The 19754-nt window shown below is 42.7% G+C and overlaps 1 protein-coding gene across 4 annotated transcripts in view; it reads left to right on the top strand.

Moving 5' to 3' along the window:
* The window catches only part of TRAPPC11 (trafficking protein particle complex subunit 11), a 41101-nt gene extending 39986 nt beyond the window's left edge, over positions 1 to 1115 (top strand). For all 4 annotated transcript variants that reach the window (XR_010601440.1, XM_005281949.3, XM_005281950.5 and 1 more), the window contains exon 30: positions 92 to 1115. Coding sequence is in view for 3 of the 4 variants with exons in the window: in XM_005281949.3 (XP_005282006.2) it covers positions 92 to 136 (45 nt within the window). In the remaining variant the exon portion in view is untranslated. The remainder of the gene's footprint in view (positions 1 to 91) is intronic.
* Positions 1116 to 19754: the final 18639 nt, after the last annotated feature.

The following is a 19754-nucleotide window of genomic DNA, read 5'->3' on the forward strand; positions in this document are numbered from 1 at the left end:
ATTGTAACATCCTGTTCATTTATGATGATGTTGCTAGATAAATTTCATAACTATATATAATCTTTATACTGACTCTTCTTTTTCTTTAAAGCCACAAGGTCGACAAGCTGATGATACTTCTATCGCAGCTGCGTAACTGCAGACATGGACTTGTGCACTAGAAGGAAATGGGATGTTGCACAGAATATATAAAATTTTGCTCTTTGAACCATAGCTTTGATCAAACTTTACGAATTCAACTTTTATTTTTAAATTACAATTATGACAGCTATCAGCAGAACTAATGTTTAAACATTTAGTTTTTCATAAACTTTCACTAATGAATAAATATATGGAATAAGTTGGTGCTCTGTTTAACATGAACATTCTTTCTCTTCAAGTTAATTTCATGATTCTTAAATGCTTTTAAGAAGTAGTATTATATGGAATGTCTTGAGAATGAAAATGAAGAAAACCAGGTGCACTTGCCCAAAAAAGAGAAGTGCCACTTTCTTCATTAATGATGGCTTGAGGTGCAATGTCTGTACTTTTTGTTATCCGGATTTACAGCATTGAAAGTGATCGTATCTGATAGAAACTTATTTTTTTGCCATTTATATTCAGAGGGTAGAACAGTATGCAGCAGCCTGGACTCTCAGATCTATAAATGACTTATTACTACAAATGGATCTGTTGTCACTGAGTGGCTTCCTAATGCTTTAAGCAGAGTCATTAATTTAAAAGGCTCTTTGTACCAGGTGAGCTGTACTTCAAAATGTTTCACTCACAGTGACTAGTCAGTAAAATATGGAGTCTTTGGAAATAGCTTCATTAATTACAGTTGTACCATCCAACATTAACCTGAAAGGTTTGAATTGTTAAAAATGCACTGCTTCCAGGACAAAGAAACGTTTTGGCAGTATTCTGGTATGTCCGTTTAGAGGTACGTCCTTGTGTAGCTTCACAAGCTGGTATTTAAAATATTCACAGTAAATCATGTAAATAAAAATTGTTGTGAAATCTTCCATTGTTTAACTTTCTAAATAGTTAGATTAAACAACTGAATTTTGATCTCCTGGAAATTATCGTATTTATTGTCCAAGTGAAGTTATATTAAATGACTTATTGTAACTGAATATTTGTGAAACTGAGTTGAATGTGTTCATTTCCCAATTATATTGATTTGTATGTAATGGATAACTGTCCAGTGTGGTCCAGTGGCTTAGTGGATAAGATTCTGGACTTGATTCTCTTTTATGTCTGCCTTCAGCATCCTTTAGGGCAGAGGTTCCTAAACTTTTCTTATTGCATACCCCCTCCAGAGCTATGAGCTGCCTGCATCTCCCTACCCTTTTCATTACTGATATTGTGTGTTCTTCTTAACACTACCTGTCTTTAGCCATCTGTCCATATTTCACTGTTGTGTACAGATATAGTTATAGTGTGACCTATACAACTGGGGGAGGGGACCCTGACATAGTTCTGAGTTCAATTAGGCTTGACAGTTGCTGGGCAACTGAACCCGCACTGTACAATGATTGGAGGTAAGGGCTCTGTACGTCAGTGCTCTGTGCATCAGTGTTCTCATTGCTATGTCTTTGAAGTAAATTAACTACCGTATTTTAGAGAACAAGTTCCCGCACAGCTGTAAAGCTCGTCTGAGTAGACTATTATGAAAATGCAATACAGAAAGTAAGTACAGTAACTCCTCACTTAACGTTGTAGTTATGTTTCTGAAAAATGCAACTTTAAGTGAAACGATATTAAGCGAATCCAATTTCCCCATAAGAATTAATGTAAATGTGGGGGGTTAGGTTCCAGGGAATTTTTTTTTGCCAGACAAAAGGCATTATATACATTTTAAACAATTTTAAACAAGCAATTTAATACTACGCTGGGGGTGAGTAGTGTGCACGTGCTATGTGTTTACAAACATACTGTACATACAGTACGGTACTATAGTTGGGAGGTGCCCCCCCTTACCCCACACAGACCCAGCCCACTGGTACTGGAGATGAGGCAAGCAAGGAGGCTGAAGGTGCTGTAGGCTAGGAGAAGTACATTGCGCAGCAGCCGCAGCAGCTTCCCCATCTCTGCAAGCAGCGGGGGGGGGGGGCTGAACCCTCAGCCTGCCCACTCCCCCCCCCATCTCCCAAACCCCCATCCTTGACCTGCCTCTTCTCCCCCCCACCTCCTCCCCCTTTACTTCCCCTGCTGTGTCATTGCTCCTCCCCCCTCCCTTCTAAACACTGCAAGCCAGCTGATTGCCACCGGCAGGAGGGAGGGGGAGCCTGCATGCTGAGTCCTCATTCCTCCCTCCTGCCTGGGGCAATCAGCTGGCTTGCAGTGTTTAGGGGGCAGGAGGGAGGAGCAAGGACTCGGTTTGCAGGCTCCCCCTTCCTCCCCCCCCCCCCGCCTCCTGCCCAGGGCAATCAGCTGGCTTGCAGCATTCAGGAGGCAGGGGAGGGAAGGGGAGCCTGCAGGCTGAGTCCTCGCTCCTCCCCTCTCCTCCTGCCCCCGAAACACCGCAAGCCAGCTGATTGCCATGGGGGGGAGGTGGCACTGATCCGTGGGGTCTGCCAGCTGTGGAGAAAGCAGGCAGCCAAACAACGTAAGACTGGAGCATTGCACAACTTTAAATGGGCATGTTCCCTAATCAATCAGCAATGAAACAACAGTAACCGGGACGACTTAAAGTGAGGAGTTACTGTAATAAATAAAAGCCACCATAATTTCTCCCGCATACCACCCCTCCCCCCAAAATGTCTCGCATACCCCCAGGGGTATGAGTACCACAGTTTGGGAACCCCTGCATTATTAAGACAAAAATTATAGTGAAGTTGGTAAAAGTTTTTACTTGTAAGGACTTCAGGATCTAGCCCTAGTTGGCTGATTTTTAGAGTAGTGGTAGGTTCTTGAAGGAAGTTGTATACCACCCACTTGTCAGAGCTGCAAACCCTATTGCTGTCTTTCTTTCTTCTCTCCCTGATGCTTTCAGTTGCGTTTTATCCTGTAGTCGAATAGGGAGAGTTAAAACGCCTATTCAGGTGGCTGGTATCCAGCATTTGCCCCCAGACGTGCACCTTTCAACACTTCTTAAAATAGAAGTTAAACGTATTTTCCCCTCTTGGATTGTCCTTGGTTTCCAACAACATTGTTTGTTCAAACTGCAGTTGAGTCTGAAAGAAACTTCACTGAGGCTTCTATGCTATGCGACTTTTTCTGAAAGTGTTTATACAGCTATAAAATAGAGAACTGAGATACCCATGTTCCCACGTACCATTCTAATAGTAAATTATGATGACTTGTATCCTTTCGAAAGGATACAGGGTATTTAAACACCTCTCAATTCCAACACCTCGAAACATGTCTAGGCACAGAGCAGATTACCATCTCTTATAAAATCAGATAAATTAGGAAGGGTGTATTGAAGATCAAAAGTACAATTTCTAATTAACATTATATAGTTAACAGTAATAAACTAACCAGACATGTGAACTTGTAATATACACTGTGTAGGAAAAACTACCCAAGAATTGTATTTCCCTACCCATTGTTCATATTTTTTATTCTCTTTTCTCTCTGCCCCCTCTTCTTCTTCCCTTCCCCAAAGTTATCATTTTGGTTTCAGTTTGATTCTATTCAGACTAAACACCACAAAACAAGGATCTTGTTTTATTTGCCTGTAGTGCTACAAAAATAAGAGCAAACAAAATTATTCAGCATGGGAGAACAGCCACAGTAAGGATACCTAAATGATTAAAGGTGACTGTTACTGGGTTATAGGACTCTACAATGCTGAAGGATGTGTGTGTGGGGGGGAATTATATACACCCACACCCCATAGGAGCCTTTGAGAATTAATGTATACACAAGGTTTCATCATCATAGCCCTGGTCTACACTACGAGTTTGTCGAATTTAGCAGCGTTAGATCGATTTAACCCTGTACCCGTCCACACTACGAAGCCATTTTTTGTTTACTTAAGAGCCATTTAAAATCGATTTCTGTACTCCTCCCTAATGAGGGGATTAGCACTGAAATCAACCCTGCTGGGTTGAATTTGGAGTAGTGTGGACCAATTTGATGGTATTGGCCTCCGGGAGCTATCCCAGAGTGCTCTATTGTGACCGCTCTGGACAGCACTCTCAACTCAGATGCACTGGCCAGGTAGGCAGGAAGAGCCCTGGGAACTTTTGAATTTAATTTCCTGTTTGGCCAGCGTGGCGAGCTGATCGGCACAGGTGACCATGGAGTCCCAGAATCGCAAAAGAGCTCCAGCATGGACCGAACGGCAGGTACTGCATCTGATCGCTGTATGGGGAGATGAATCCATGCTATCCGAACTCCATTCCAAAAGACGAAATGCCAGAATATTTTTAAAAATCTCCAAGGGCATGAAGGACAGAGGTTATAACAGAGACCCGCAGCAGTGCCGCATGAAACTTAAGGAGCTTAGGGAAGCCTACCAGAGAGGCAAACAGCCGCTCAGGGTCAGAGCCCCAGACATGCCGAGTCAGTAAACTGAGCCAGCGAGCTTTTAAACGTCCAAAGACACATTCTACCACCATTATGCACTTGCTCAGCGTATAGTTGAACTGCTCTTTACTACTGTCCAGGCTTCATGAGCCATAGGAGCAAGGGGTAGGCTGGGGTAGGTGTGACCGTGCGCTGCTGCTGACTGGGAGAGCTGCCTGAGGCAGAAGCCTCCAGCTGGCATGATATTCTAGGCAGGACTGAATCTCCATTAGACGAAACTTAAAGAGAATGACCTGGAGTCATTCCCATTTTTGTCCAGGGGCCCCCAACCGACCTCACCAAGGCCGGCCAGGAGCACCCATGTCTGCCCAGGCGCCCCCGCCCAACCTAACTGAGGCCGGCCAGGGGCACTTACGGGACGACTATTAGCAGTCGTATTGCACCGTCCACAAGGCAAGAGGATGCTGCTGTGTAGCACTGCAGTACCGCATCTGCCAGCAGCACCCAGGAGATATACGGTGACAGTGAGCTGAGTGGGCTCCATGCTTGTCGTGGTATGTCATCTGCACGGGTAACCCAGGAAAAAAGGCGAGAAACGATTTTTTGCCATTGCTTTCACGGAGGGGGGCCTGACGACATGTACCCAGAACCACCCGTGACAATGTTTTTGCCCCATCAGGCAATGGGAGCTCAACCCAGAATTCCAATTAACGGCAGAGACTGTGGGATAGCTATCACAGTGCAATGCTCCGAAAGTCGACACTAGCCTCGGTACTGTGGACGCACACCGCCGACTTAATGCGCTTAGTGGGGACACGCACAATTGACTATCAAATCGATTTCTAAAAAATAGATTTCTATTAAATCAACCTAATTTCGTAGTGTAGACATACCCATAGATACCAAGGCCAAAAGGGACCATTGTGCTCATCCCGTCTGACCTCCTGTATAACACGGGCCCTAGAACTTCTCCAAAATAATTCCTAGAGCAGATCTTGTAGAAAACTATGCAATTTTGATTTTAAAATGGTCAGTGATGGAGAATCCACCGCAACCCTTGGTAAATTGTTCCAATGGTTAATTACTCTCTCCATTAAAAATTTACCTTATTTCCTGTCTGAATTTGTCTTGCTTCAGCTTCCAGCCATTGGATTGTGTTATACATTTCTCAGTAAGATTAAATAACCCATTATTAAATATTTGTTCCCTATGTAGGCACTTATAGACTGTAATCAAGGCACCCCTTAACCTTTGTTATGCTGCATCGATTAAGGTTTTTCAGTTTTTCACTATAAGGGCATGTTTTCTAATCTTTTAATCCTTTTCATGGCTCTTCTCTGCACCCTCTCCAATGTACCAACATCCTTCTTGCATTGTGTACTCCAGAACTGGACACAGTATTCCAGCAGTAGTCACACCAGTGTCATATAGAGAGAGGTAAAATAACCTCTCTACTCCTACTCAAGATTCCCCTATTTATGCATCCCAGAGTCACATTAGTTCTTTTGGCCACAGTATCACGCTGGGAGCTTATGTTCAGATGACTATCCAGGACCCTGAAATCTTTTTCAGTGTCACTGCTTCCCAGGATAGAGTCCTCCACCTGTAAGTATTGCCTATATTCTTTTGTTCCTAGATATATACATTTACACTTACCCATATTAAAACCCATATTGTTTGCCCAGTTTACCAAAGTCAGCTTTTATGATTTCTTCTGGAATGAGGCCTCAAACTTTAGACTCCACTGAAAATATCTTTTAAATTGGAACCTGGTATAAGTTACATGTAACATCAAAGGGAAATAAGCTACTTTTAAAAGGCACTTTTATCAATGTAATTTTCCACATCCAGTCATAAGCATAAAATTGTGTAAGTTTATACTGGGTCTAGTTTGGCTACGTTAAAACTCCCACTTTATGCAGATCAAATTTGATATCAATTTAGGAGATGAACTGCATTTTTTAGTGGTGGTGACTGCTTTCAAGTGGAGCTGCTTCCCAGTCATTTAGCTGTCCTCTCCTTGCTTTGTTACAAGATGAGATTGCATTGGCCAAAAGAGGTGGATTCAGGTAGTTGCAAGAGTAGAAAGGGGGGGATTCAGAAATCAGAGAGCAGGTCGTGCTTACAGGTGTTGCCTGTTATTATGGGAGATGTGATGCTCCAATAATTCATCAGTTTCAGCCTGTGGCCTGGATAGACAAGCGGGGCCCAATTAAAGGGAAAGCAGGAGGGTAGAAAAACACCATTTCTTTAATTTTTTTCCCTCTTTGGAAAATTTCTATAATTGTATTCTCTTTCCGACCTCCACAGAAACAACGAAATCCAACTACTTCAATGCAGTACATTTTCCCTAAAAGGTGGAAGGTGGATGAGAATGCCTGCACCCCAGCATTTATCAATAACCCTACTGCACCTGATGTGTACAAAATTGGATAGAAAAACATTGGGTAACTCAACACTTCAATTACTGGTTTCCATTGCCATGGCATCTGCCTGCTGTCACAGTAGCTTAGACTATGCGGAAGTAATCTCCGTGACAGACCTCAACCAGTCTAGGCTTAGAAGGTCTGTGATAATCATTACCCATAGATCTTTTTAAATAGATATCCTATGAATTGTGCCCTAAGCTCTCCAGCATCTCCTTCCCGCTTCTCCACTTGACCCAGGGCAGTTAACAAGGAACGAGTTCCAATTGGTGCCTTTAAGCAGCGAATGACTTTACTAAAATGATGAAACACCTTAAATACCCAACAATACTTTTTAAAAAGTCCATTTCTTCCTCTTGTTTCCATTTCTTAAGTAGGCATTTTAATCCAGCCACTTATCAATATTTACATAGAAACCCTAGCTGTTTAAATCCCTGCCAGTGTTGGAGTTGTTTTAAAAAAAAAAAATGCTAATAAAGTCAAGTTAGACTGCATTAGTGTTACAGTGAATGTTCTGTTACATACTGTATGCTGCTAAATATTGGATATTTCAGTACTTCATAAAAAGAGGGAAAAGACTGATCTTTCTGTATGTCCTATACCAGGGGTTGGCAACCTTTCAGAAGTGGTGTGCTGAGTCTTCATTTATTCACTCTAATTTAAGGTTTCGTGTGCCAGTCATACATTTGAATGTTTTTAGAAGGTCTCTTTCTGTAAGTCTATAATAACTAATAAACTATTGTTGTATGTAAAGTAAATAAGGTTTTTAAAATGTTTAAGAAACTTCATTTAAAATTAAATTAAAATGCAGAGTCCCCCCCCGGACTGGTGGCCAGGATCCAGGCAGTGCGAGTGCCACTGAAAATCAGCTCGCGTGCCGCCTTCGGCACATGTGCCATAGGTTGCCTGTCCCTTTCCTATACCATCTGCACAGGGTACTGTCATCAGAGTTTTCCTGATTTGCAGAGTAGTAGAAAGCTTGAAATTTCATCATTTTGTGTCCTACGGTAAAATAAAAACAGAATAATTCAATTTCCTTTCACTAGAAAGGTTGGGCAAGATAACATAAGCCCTCTTTAGTGACCTGCAAATAGATACGTAGCCCAAAATAAATATTTGGGACACTGAGAAGCAGCTGGAGAAAAAAATTTAGAATATCAACCTTAACTATAGCTTCATTATCAATCATACTGTAATACACACATCTGTGTAAAAGGCACAATATTCTATTTAAATAATGACATGGTGGGAGAGGAAGTGATTAATCCAGGAGGGTTATATATGTTGTTAAAAAAACTAATGGTTTGGGTGGCTTTACCTATACATGGGAAGAAATTATTTCTTCCCCTTCAATTTTACATAATGAATGGACTGATTTCTAATTAAATTTTAGAATATTAGTACTGGATATTGTTAAACATAGAATAGCTGGGGTAAGAGACTGGAATTAACACCTGCTGTGCCATCAACACCTTTGCCACTTTTCAATCACTGTTTCAAAAATATTGCAGTTTGGTTAGATTGCATAGCACCACACTGCTATGGGTAATTAAACTTTTGTTATGATGAGTCCTGAAGAAGGCTGGTTTGGTGGATGTCAGCTGTGCTGATAGGAGTGGGTTAGCCTTTAGGGAAATTAATTCAAGAAACCCTTTAGCTAACTGCTTCTAAATGTTGACCATTTTTCATGCTATGGGGATGCAGGGCAATAGATAGGGCCCTACGAAATTCATGGCCATGCAAAACACGTCACGGACCGTGAAAGCTGGTCTCCCCCGTGAAAGCTGGTCTTTTGTGTGCTTTTTACCCTATTCTATACAGATTTGGGGGGAACACCAGCGTTTCTCAAATTGGGGGTCCTGCCCAAAAGGGAGTTGCAGGGGGGAATCACAAGGTTATTTTAGGGGGTTATGGTATTGCCACCCTTACTTCTGCGCTGCCTTCAGAGCTGGGTGGCCAGAGAGTGGCGGCTGCTGACTGACAGCCCAGCTCTGCAGGCAGCAGCGCAGAAGTAAGGGTGGCAATACCACACCAGGCCATCCTTACTTCTGCGCTGCTGCTGGCGGTAGCTCTGCCTTCACAGCTGGGCTCCCGGCCAGCAGCTGCCACTCTTCAGCTCCCCAGCTCTCAAGGCAGCACCGCTGCCAGCAGCAGTACAGAGGGTAGCCGTACTGCAACACCCCCTGTGCTCTGTGCCCAGCACCTCTTAGGAATATGTGTTTTTGCAATATCAGCCCTGTGCTTGCCAAATTCTGTGAGCAGGGCCTGCCACTTGCTCATAACCTGAATTTGCTTCACATCAGCAAAGTTTTGGCCACCTCTTTAGTTCAGGCCTCATACCAGGCCTCTGATACAAGGGCTTATGTCTCAGGCTCTCTTCCTACACTGCATAATACACCATTTGGGTATGTAGTGATGCACTGAGGTGAAATTATATAGCTCAACCAAATGCAAGATGAACGTTCATCAGCAGATACAGGCTCAAGTGTTGTAATGATCAATGCATGTTTTAGAACTAGCAACACTTTATTACGTTGCCATAAAAGATTGGTTATTATTGGGAAGAATGTCTCACCATATGTAATGTAGGTTTTAATTAATGTTTTGTAAATATTAAATCATAAGTTATAGTCTATTCTCCTATAGAATTTAATAAAATAGTAATTTTAAAATAGAAAATAACTGTCCTTATATTGCCCCAATTTAGCTGTTGGAGGCCAATGGTGGCATGCTTCTATTTGAAAAGAAGTTTATAAATGGCACAGTAGAACTAGTTAGCTGTATTGTCATACTGGGTTTAATTAAGCCCAGTCCAGCATTTTAAAAGCCCAGTGTATAAACTATAATGAACAGTTCCAATGCAGTATTTAATTCAGAGTAGCTTTTAATTTATTCAATTAATGGCTGGTTGGGACAAAGATTATGATGAAGTGTATTGCAGGATTCAATTGCTATGGTTATTCCAAGGGTATACCTATTATTGATTTAGCAACCAATGTTTGTAGTCAAGACAGCTACCGGATTCTGCAAAGCTGTTTTGAACTACCACCATGTCAATCATACAGTACATTAAAAACCAGATTACAAAGCGTCTCTACCAATCTGATCTTTTTACCATGTCAAACACTCGGATTCAGGCTGTGATTGTAGGCTCTTAGGCCCCTTTGTCAATAGGAATTGAGAACAATGGAGAGGCAGGGGAATGATTTCAGGTTGACTGGTGACCTTTCTGAATGACTAAGGAGCAGCATTGAGCTTCCAGGGCAGTCTCATCAGCTTCTCCATGGTCAAGAAGGTGGTGGACATTGTTAGGTGCCTGATTCTGAGGGCATCAGTGGTGGATTCTCTGTAACCTGAAGTCTTTAAATCAAGATTTGTGCACTTAGGCCCATAACCTGTGGCTGAGTTACCAATTACAGGAGTGGGTAGGTGAGGTTCTGTGGCCTGCGATGTCAGAAGGTAGATGATCATGGTGGTCCCTTCTGGCCTTAAAGTCTGAGTCTCTGTGGCCTTAAGGCTGGGAAGTAATGAGAGAATACATGGAGCTCCAGCACTGATGAAGAGCCAGTTAATTGTCAGGTAAAAGGACTCAATTATCTTCCTTATTCCAGCGTTTTCAATTTTTAAGAAAATTTGAGTGGTACTAAAAGGCCTCCATATCACCAACAAGCATCTAGCGTTAAATAAATAACATGTTGTGCAAGGGAAATAAACTCTCAATGGTCTATGCCTATGGGACTCATTGTATCAACATGAAACTATGTTGACTATGCATCCCAATTACTGTGGTCTGAACTTGTTGGTAGGGTGAGAAAATCAGGGAATCAAAACCAATTGAAAGTATGTAATTCTGGTATTCCTTTTGAGTCTATTAACTATAGGTGAAAAATCAGCTCTTATAGGATCTTCAGCAGCATCAGAGCTTAGAAATTGAAACTACCAATGTCTTTGTAATGTGAGGTCTTTATGCTTTAGCATGCACTGTCTGACATAATTACAAAAATGTGGCTTATATAAGCTAAAAATGAATTGGGTTGCTTTTGAAAAAAGATAGGTCCCAACATTACTCCCTGGGTTGTCATGATGTGTGGGTTGGGCACAGACAGCGTGGAGACATAGGGCTTTTCATGTGGAAAGAAGTCCCCTTCTTTCTTCATGTACCTTGGGTTCTGGGGGTTGGAACCATAGCTCATTCCATGGGTGGGGGAGGAGAAACCAACCCCACCAAAATTGAGGGAAATTCCACAAGCAGATCCTCACTCACTTTTTTTCTCTCCAGGCCCTCTCCTGTAGGTGTTTAGGAGATGCTCTGGTCCCAAAGCAGTAGCCACACCTGAGGTTTGTGATGCATTTGTCTGTCTCATCCTCACAAGGATGTTTCCCATAATTCTGCTTGTTAATAACTAAGGCTGCGTGTCTGTCGCGGAAGTCACAGATTCCATGATTTTCCGTGACCTCCATGACTTCTGCAGCAGCCACTGCTGGGGCAGTCTCGGGCCACTGTGCCCCTCCCCCCAGTAGTTTAGGTGTGGGAGGGGACTCAGGGTTGGGGGTTTGGGTTCGAGGTGGTGCTTACCTTGGGGGGGCTCCCCGGAAGTGGCTTGTTTGTCCCTGCAGCTCCTAGGCAGAGGGGCCGGGGGCTCTTTGTGCTGCCCCTGCCTGCAGCAGCTCTTAGGTCCCTCCAACAACCACGCTGAAAAGCAATTCTTAAAGTGAAATCAGAAACAGTGTGATTATCAGAGTGGCAACAATTATAGTCAATGAAAGTCACTGTCTAATCTGTTATAAATTGCTGCTCTTAAGCATAGCATCTGAGCCCCTTCCATATCAGTAGCATTAGCAAAGTCCCTAATGGACTACATGGAGTCTCTGGCACTTCTCCCTCTGGGGGGTAAAAACTCTGATTGTGATAGTTGGGTTTTGGGTTTTTAAAGGGTTTATTAATTCGCTTTTTTTGTGGTTGGTTGGTTGGTTAGAGTATAAGAGAGTGTCAGTGTGAGGGCCCATCTTAAGATGGAAAAGGCCTTTTTGAAGAGAAATGGGTGTTTTGCAACATTTCCTAAACACAACTCTGGACTTGCCTTCTGTACATATTGGGTTCCGGGAAGTGGGCGGGCTTACGCCCACTGCTAAAGGATCCCCCCCAGCCTAAGGGGAGGATCCACAGGGCCTGGAACTCAAATAATTACGGGGGACAACTAATGTAAAAACAGGGACAGGAGTGTGGTCAAAGGGTCAAAAGAAGAGAACCAGACGGGGACACCGAGCAGAGAACCCCGGACAGCGCCCACTGCTCCTCAAAGGCGTCAAGGGAGCCAGTGGATGCCGCCCAGAGGAACTCTGCCCGGATACGTGAACGGACAGAGGATCGGAAACAGGCCCCACAGTCACAGGAGCCTCCATCGGCCAACCTCCTCTCCCTGATGGACTTGCCTTCTGTAGTGGGGCAGTTACCCTGCTCCTGAGACAAAAGGCTAGGCTGATTGGGAAAGCAGCCACAGCTGGGGCCACGCCCCAATCAGGCCACACCTTGCCCTGCTATAAGGGCTCAGGGAAGAGCTGGCTGAGTTTCTCTCCAGCTTTGGAGGGAGAAGGACCTGGCTGCCTGGGAACTCAGGGTACAGGGACCAGAGCAGTGCTGGGGAAAGGCCAGAGGAGCTGGGGAGCTCCAGCCTGGCAAATCCCCAGGCTGCAGGCCTGGTTAAAGGCCAAAATAGATCCTGGGGTTGCAGAGGTAGTTGGTCCGACCCCCTTGCCAATGATGAGTGGCCTTTTACAGACTGCAGTTTGTCCCAGTGAGTGGGGGCCAGATGACGACTGGCAGTAGCCACTAAGGCAAGGTGGGTGTGAGGGTTGGGGGTTCTCCTGGGAGGGGAGACCCAGAAAGTGGGGGTCCTGTAAGGGCAGAACCCCAAAGTAAGGGGCAGCGGGGTCTGGGAGGGACATGGGGGGCCTAAGGCAGGTGAGACACCAGCCTGCAGAGAGTGCTCGGGGCCGGATGAGCTAATTCCCAGGATGACCAGCAGGAGGTGCTATGCCAGTGAGTCTCACTTCACTACACCTTCCCTTCTGGAAACTTGTTCCATAGCTGGATCTTCTTCCTCAGGAATGCCTTGTCCCCAGCGCTCCATGCTTCATCCTGGACTTAGTTGTATTCCTGTGGGACAATGCACATCAATAGTGGAGCTTCATGGAGCAAAATTCAGTCTGTTTGCAAAATAAGCAAATATTGTAAGCAGCAAACCACAATATGTAAATAGAGGAACATACTTTCCTATTCTACTGCCTCATATGAAGTTTTTTAAAATAATTAAAACATTCTTTTGCACAAGTCATGTCATGCATCTGTGTCAATGTATAGCAGGACATAAGGCTAGAAACTGAAAGCTCAGGTCTGTTGGTCAATTTTTAGGTTTTTTGGGAGGGGGAAGCGGAATTAGTGCCCTGAATGATTCAATCTTTTTTTTAACAGCTTTCCATTCTAAAATAAACATGGCAACTATCATGCTCTTAAATGGGTTTTAAAAGGTATTGCTCATTCATGCTTTATAGCCCTACCAAACGTTGCATAAAATTTGCAAATGTGCTTTATAGCCCTACTATACAGAAAGTGCAAGATGCTTGCAGTACGTAACCTTTATAACCCACTCATTAAAGAACACTTAAAATATGGTAATTGCATATGCTCATTTTGTTTTGGTACTATATTATATTCTGAAATATCATTTAATGATTCAAGATCTTACAACATACTGTCTGCTCAGTTTCAGGTGCTTCTTTTTTTAATAAAAGTGATTTAACGACTCTTCCCTGGAATGAATGAAAACGCTATGTATGCAAATGTTTTTCCCTCAATGAAAATCTCATGTAAAGTTGATTTATTGAACCATAGTCTATTATGCTACAAAACAAAGACTCTGATTTCAAATGTGTTACTAATGTAAGTCAGGAAAAACCTATGTACATTTGCAGACCGTTAGCCAAAGTTTCTAAGAGTAAAATGGGTAAAGAAATTAATTTTAATACAATTTTTGACCTACCTCTATCTCTATAACAAGATTGTGTAATTTATCCTCATTATCCATATCCGCCACAAAAACCTGCTTTGAACTCTGCATTTTTGTTTGGTGCCTGATTGTTTGTTTTTTTTAAAAAGGCAACATTCTGTTGACTTGGTTGAATGGGTCTCTGAACCAGATGTTATACAAACAAAATTCTCCCACTGTTAAAGCTGACACAATGTTAACATGAAAGTCCATGAGGACAGGATCATAGTTACCTACCTTAATGTATTATCTTGATGATGGAATTGGACTTGGGAAGTTTTCAGTTCAAATGTTTATTGCACAGGAGCTAAAGGAATGTTGATAAGAATGACTGATGAATTCAGTGAATGAGGTTTTTTAGGTAGTAAGAAAGGAATTTTATTTGTTATATTCCAGATAAGCAGATTCCACAGAACATCATGCTTTAATTCCAATTGACACGTTTACACATTTCACTTTTTCATTACATAATGGGCCAGATTCTCGGTGGGAGTCAAACTACATTCTAGGATGTATTGGCAGGAATGTTGTAAGCAAGATGTAATTCTTCGGCTCTACTCTGTGCTGATTAGGCCTCAGCTGGAGTAGTGTGTCCATTTCTGGGCTCCACATTTCGGGATAGATATGGACAACTTGGAGCAACAAAATAGACTAAAGGTTTAGAAAACATGACCTGAGAGGGAAGATTGAAAAAATTGGGTTTGTTTAGCCTGGAGAAGAGAAGACTGAGAGGGGACATAACAGTTTTTTAAAGTACATAAAAGGTTGTTAAAAGGAGGAGGGAGCAAAGTCTCTTTCACCTCTGAAGGTAGGACAAGAAGCAGTGGGCTTAAATTGCAGCAAGAGTGGTTTAGGTTGGACATTAGGAAAAACTTCTGTGATATTCTATATCTTATGGGAGTGTCCTGGAAACCCCATATTCCTCATTTTTATATAATTATATGTAAGATCACAAAGCATGCCTTATAAGGTATCAGGGGAAAGGTTATGATCTCCTGAAAGTCATTTCTCTATCCATATATGTATATCATTAATGCATACAAAGTCATGAGAATTGTGTTGTATGGTTGTCAATAAAACATGCTATAAGTTGGGGAATGAGCCAGATATTAGTTCCCCAGAAGCAATAGTAAGGAAAGTAACCAACACCCGGATGGGGTGTCAAACAACCCATCAACAACCATTGTCCAGCAAGGGAGCTACAATGCAATGACACCTGCATGAGGCCACAACAGGAGAAATGCTCAACCTTGCCTGGAGACTCAGCAATGCCCAACCAGACATGCTTGGACTTGTGTTTTCAAGCACATGGACTGAAGGAATAAAACTGAACACAGGGGGCCCATGCTTGGCCTTTCTCCTTCACCCACCTATGCTGCAAGCAACAAGGACACTCTGAAGACTCCAACTGAGGGGACTAGTCCAGATTTCAAGGGTGAAATCTGTGTACTATGAACTACGATATCCAATGGGGTGAGAAAAACTGCTTAGTTGTTGCCCAATCTAATAGGGTTGAATGTTTAGACTGCGTGCTTACATTTTATTTCTTTTGGTAATTAACTCTTTTTGCCGAACACTTATAGTCGCTTAAAATCTATCTTTTACTGTTTTACTGTTTATCTTTACCAATGAATTGTATGAAGTGGGTAGCAAATCTGCTCAGGTTCTGCAAAGGGTGGTGTATATTCACTTCCCATTGATGAAGTGGTGAACCAATTAATAAATCTGTATTGCTCGTCTTGAGCAGTGCAAGGCGGTATATTCTTGAGATGCAAGGCTGGGAGCTGGGGGAATTGGGCTGGTGCCTTTCCCTGTGTATTTCATGAGTGGCTCTGGGAGCATTCATGTACTATAGCTGGGTGTGCGGCTCCACATGCTGTTGTGCTGAGTGAAACGGCACCTGGAAGAGTTTGCTGCTGGTCACTAGCAATGCATTGTGAGAGACAGCCCAGGCTGGAGAGAGTTCAAGGGGGAACAGCAGTCCCACAGTCCAAGGCTGCACCTGGGGAACCCATCACAATTTCCTAATGGTGAGGGTGGTAAAGCACTGAAATAAATTGACTAGAGAGGTTGTGGAATTTCTGTCACTGGAGATTTTTAAGAGCAGATTAGACAAACACCCATCAGGGATGGTCTAGATAATACTTAGTCCTGCCTTGAGTGCAGGGGACTGGACTAGATGACCTCTCGAGGTCCCTTCCAGTCCTATGATTTTCTTGTGGTATACAGTCAATGTATCTGGTTCTATCCTACCTGCACCTGACCCTGGCAAAGACGTTGTCAAATGGCGGCGGTAGAAGAGGTAGTGGCAGAAGGTCCTCATGTTCTGGCAATCTTTACTCCATAGGGCTTCAATGAGACTACTCACATGCTTAAAATTAAGCACATGCTTAGGTGGATTCAAATTGGGAGCTTGGAAGGATTAGATTTTTATTGGTAAATATCAATTTCACTGTACACACACCAACCAACCAAAATATTTCCATCAATAATAATCAAAATTTCATTTAGGCAAAGTAAGAAAAATGCTGCTTGAGAACTTAAGAGTTAGATTTATAGATACTTACTTTATATATTTTGACATATGATGTTGATAGTTCATATTTTAACAGTTATAAAGCTTTAAACTTTTTGAATCTCAGTATCTACTGCCATTAAATAATTATTGTCTGACCTCCCCACCATAATTCTCTGCAACTTAAAATTTAAATCGATACAAATTTTAAAAATGCTTTAAAATGTTGAAATTATTTTAAAAAATGAATTCTGCCAAGCCTACAAGTTGGTGACCTAAAGGTAAAGTGTCCTTACCCTAGTGCTAATCATCTGAGCTATCCAGTCCTGTATCTTGATCCTTTAATGCATTTTAACTTGTTTCATTCATCAAATTCTAGACCAGACTCCTCACCTTCTAGTGCAGTGGTTCTCAAACTTTACCCATTTTGATTTAAAAATTTTCACGGACCCCCAAACCCTCCTGCGCAGCCCCATGCCCTGCCCCCACTCCATCCCTTCCCCCCAGGCTTCACCCCTGCCTCACCTCTTCCTGCCCGCACTCCACCCCTGCTCCTCTTCTTCCGCACCTCTTTCTGCCCCCTTTCCCGAGCGTGCCCCATCCCCACTCCTCCCCCTCCCTCCCAGTGCCTCCTGCATGCTGCTGAACAGCTGTTCCCCGGGCATGCAGGAGGCACTGGGAGGGAGGGGGAGAAGTTGATCAGTGGGGCTGGCGGTCCTGGACATGATTCCACCCCCCTCCCTCGAGCATGCTCTGTCCCCGCTCCTCTTCCTCCTCCCTTCCAGTGCCTCCTGCATGCTGATGAACAGCTGTTCCTGGAGGGAGGGAGGAAGGGAGGGGGAGGAGTTGATCAGCGGGGTCCCGCAGACCCCCTGGGGTACCCTCGTGGATCCCCAGGGGTTCACAGACCTCAGTTTGAGGAACACTGTTCTAATGTACTTTAGAGTGAAGTGGGAGGCATTTAAAGTTTGTTTTTCATCTTGGGCCTTCTTTCTGTCTTCTTCTAAGGGTATCTGCAACAATAACCATTCTGGTTCTGGGTTCTCTTCACAGATCCCAAATTTTAGATTTAAAAAAAAAATAATAATCCAGAGATCTTGTTCTGAATAACTCTTTATATCTGACCAACTCAAATAGCGCCAGTCCTAACACTTTACTTGCAAAGTCTGCATAACCATCTATGCAGCATGTTTTTAAACTTAAAAATAAATAGTGAACAAAATGTAGTGCTCATGAAAATGGAGGAATAACAGTGCTGGCTTTGACCCAGTTGTAATGTAGATAGGATCTGTGCAAGCTTTCTCAGACAGAACAACCAACAATTACCAGTCTGGTCTTACAAAATCCCTGCTGTTTCAACTGACTTCTCTTGAGCCAGTTGTAGCAAATTGGAATGTTGTGGAGAGGGCCAGAATAAGGCCAATCTCCTTTTCATATTTGATCCAAGATGAATTTTGAAACCAAGTGTAAGAGGCTGGCACACCACCCTGTTAGCAAGTATTGTTCTAGCAGAGAACGGGTTAAATGAGTTCTGCAGATGAGTCCTTAGTACACCTGGTTATAGTTATAAGGGAAGTTTGATTGTGACCCAAGAGCCCCTCAATGCCAGCTGGCAAGGGGTTACAAGAATATCCTGATTCTAGTATGTACATTCTGGTTCATGAAATAATCTAATGTGAAGTCTTAAATGAAGCCAGGGTCCCACTGGTCATTAATGTTGTTATGAAATCTGTGTACAGACACTATGTAAGGAGTTATGTATTTATACTGAAAATATTATCTTAGATTCTGTATCACAGCAGAGGTGGCAAAACAGGCTTTCTGTCAGACAAATGATGTTTATTCATCTGTCCCTTTTCCAGCATGTAAATTAAACATTATAAGCTTACATTATGGAGGCATATATATGTGCCAAGTCAACAGAGAAGAGGACACACCAGGGGAAGAGAACCTTCTATTGAGATAGACTTAAAAGGTTTGCTGGACTATATTTGGGGAACAAAGAAGACACTCCATTATTCTGAACCTAGGAAGTAAACCAGCAGTATGTTTACATTAATGAAAATGGTATCTCAACCAGCCTGGATTGAAGATGCTACAAAAGGCTTTGAGCGAGATAAGTTAACTTCCTGTCTAATGAAGTTTAACAGTTAAGTTTACTCTATATAAAGTGCGTTATTTTGTTTTATATGTAACCCTTTTGTTTCCATTATCATTATTCATTCTCTCTTGAACCTTTGGCATAAATTTATCTTTGATTTCACTATAAATATATCTCAGTGATGTGTTATTAAGGTAGGAGCTGATCCCGAGGTGAATCATGCAAGCTGGTGCATACATCATTCCCTTAGGGACAGCAGACCTGGTATTTCTGTGAGTTTTCAGTGGTGAAGGGGCTGAATACCACAGCGGGAGTGTTTCAAAGAGTCTTGGGGGCTGGGATTGACCTATTGTTCATCTGAGAGGCAAGGTAAAGGCTGCCATACCACAGAAGAGAGTGCTTGAGTGGCAAGCAAGCTGGTGGTGTCAGGGAGCTGACTCCCCATTAAACACAGGCAAGTCTCCCTCTTGCTGGAAGCAGGAGGGTAGTAGGGTGACAAACAGTCCTAGGTATCCCGAGAACAGTCACAGTGATCTATGATGTTCAAGGAAGACAGGGCCATTGTGGAGAAGCTAAATGAATTCTTTCCACTGGTCTTCTCTACAGCAGATGTGAGGGAGATCCCAACACTCAAGCCATTCTTATTAGGTGACAAAGGTAAGGAACTGTCCTAGACTGAGGTATTTGGGAACAAATTGATAAACAATAGAGGAGGTTTGGGAACAAATTGATAAATTAAATAGTAATAAGCCATTAGGACCAGATCGTGTTCACCCAAGAATTTTGAAGGAACTCAGATATGAAATTGCAGAACTACTAACTGTGGTATGTTACTTATTGTTTAAATCAGCCTCTGTACCAGCTGACTGGAGGATACCTATTGTAACACTGATTTAAAAAAAAAATGGTTCCAGAGACAATCCTAGCAATTACAGGCTGGTAAACCTAACTTCAGTACCAGGCAAATTGATTGAAATTACAGTAAAGACCAAAATTATCAGATACCTAGATGAACACAATTTGTTGGGGAAAAGTCAACAGAGCTTTTGTAAAGGGAAATCATGCCTCACTAGTCTATTAGAATGTTTTGAGGGGGTTAACAAGCATGTGGACAAAGGGGATCCAGTTGATATACTGTACTTGGACTTTCTGAAAGCCTTTGACAAGCTCCCTCAACAAAGGCTCTTAAGCAAACTAAGCAGTTATGG

This window comes from Chrysemys picta, chromosome 5, assembly GCF_011386835.1.
Source record: "Chrysemys picta bellii isolate R12L10 chromosome 5, ASM1138683v2, whole genome shotgun sequence".
In the NCBI taxonomy this organism is placed as follows: domain Eukaryota; kingdom Metazoa; phylum Chordata; order Testudines; family Emydidae; genus Chrysemys; species Chrysemys picta.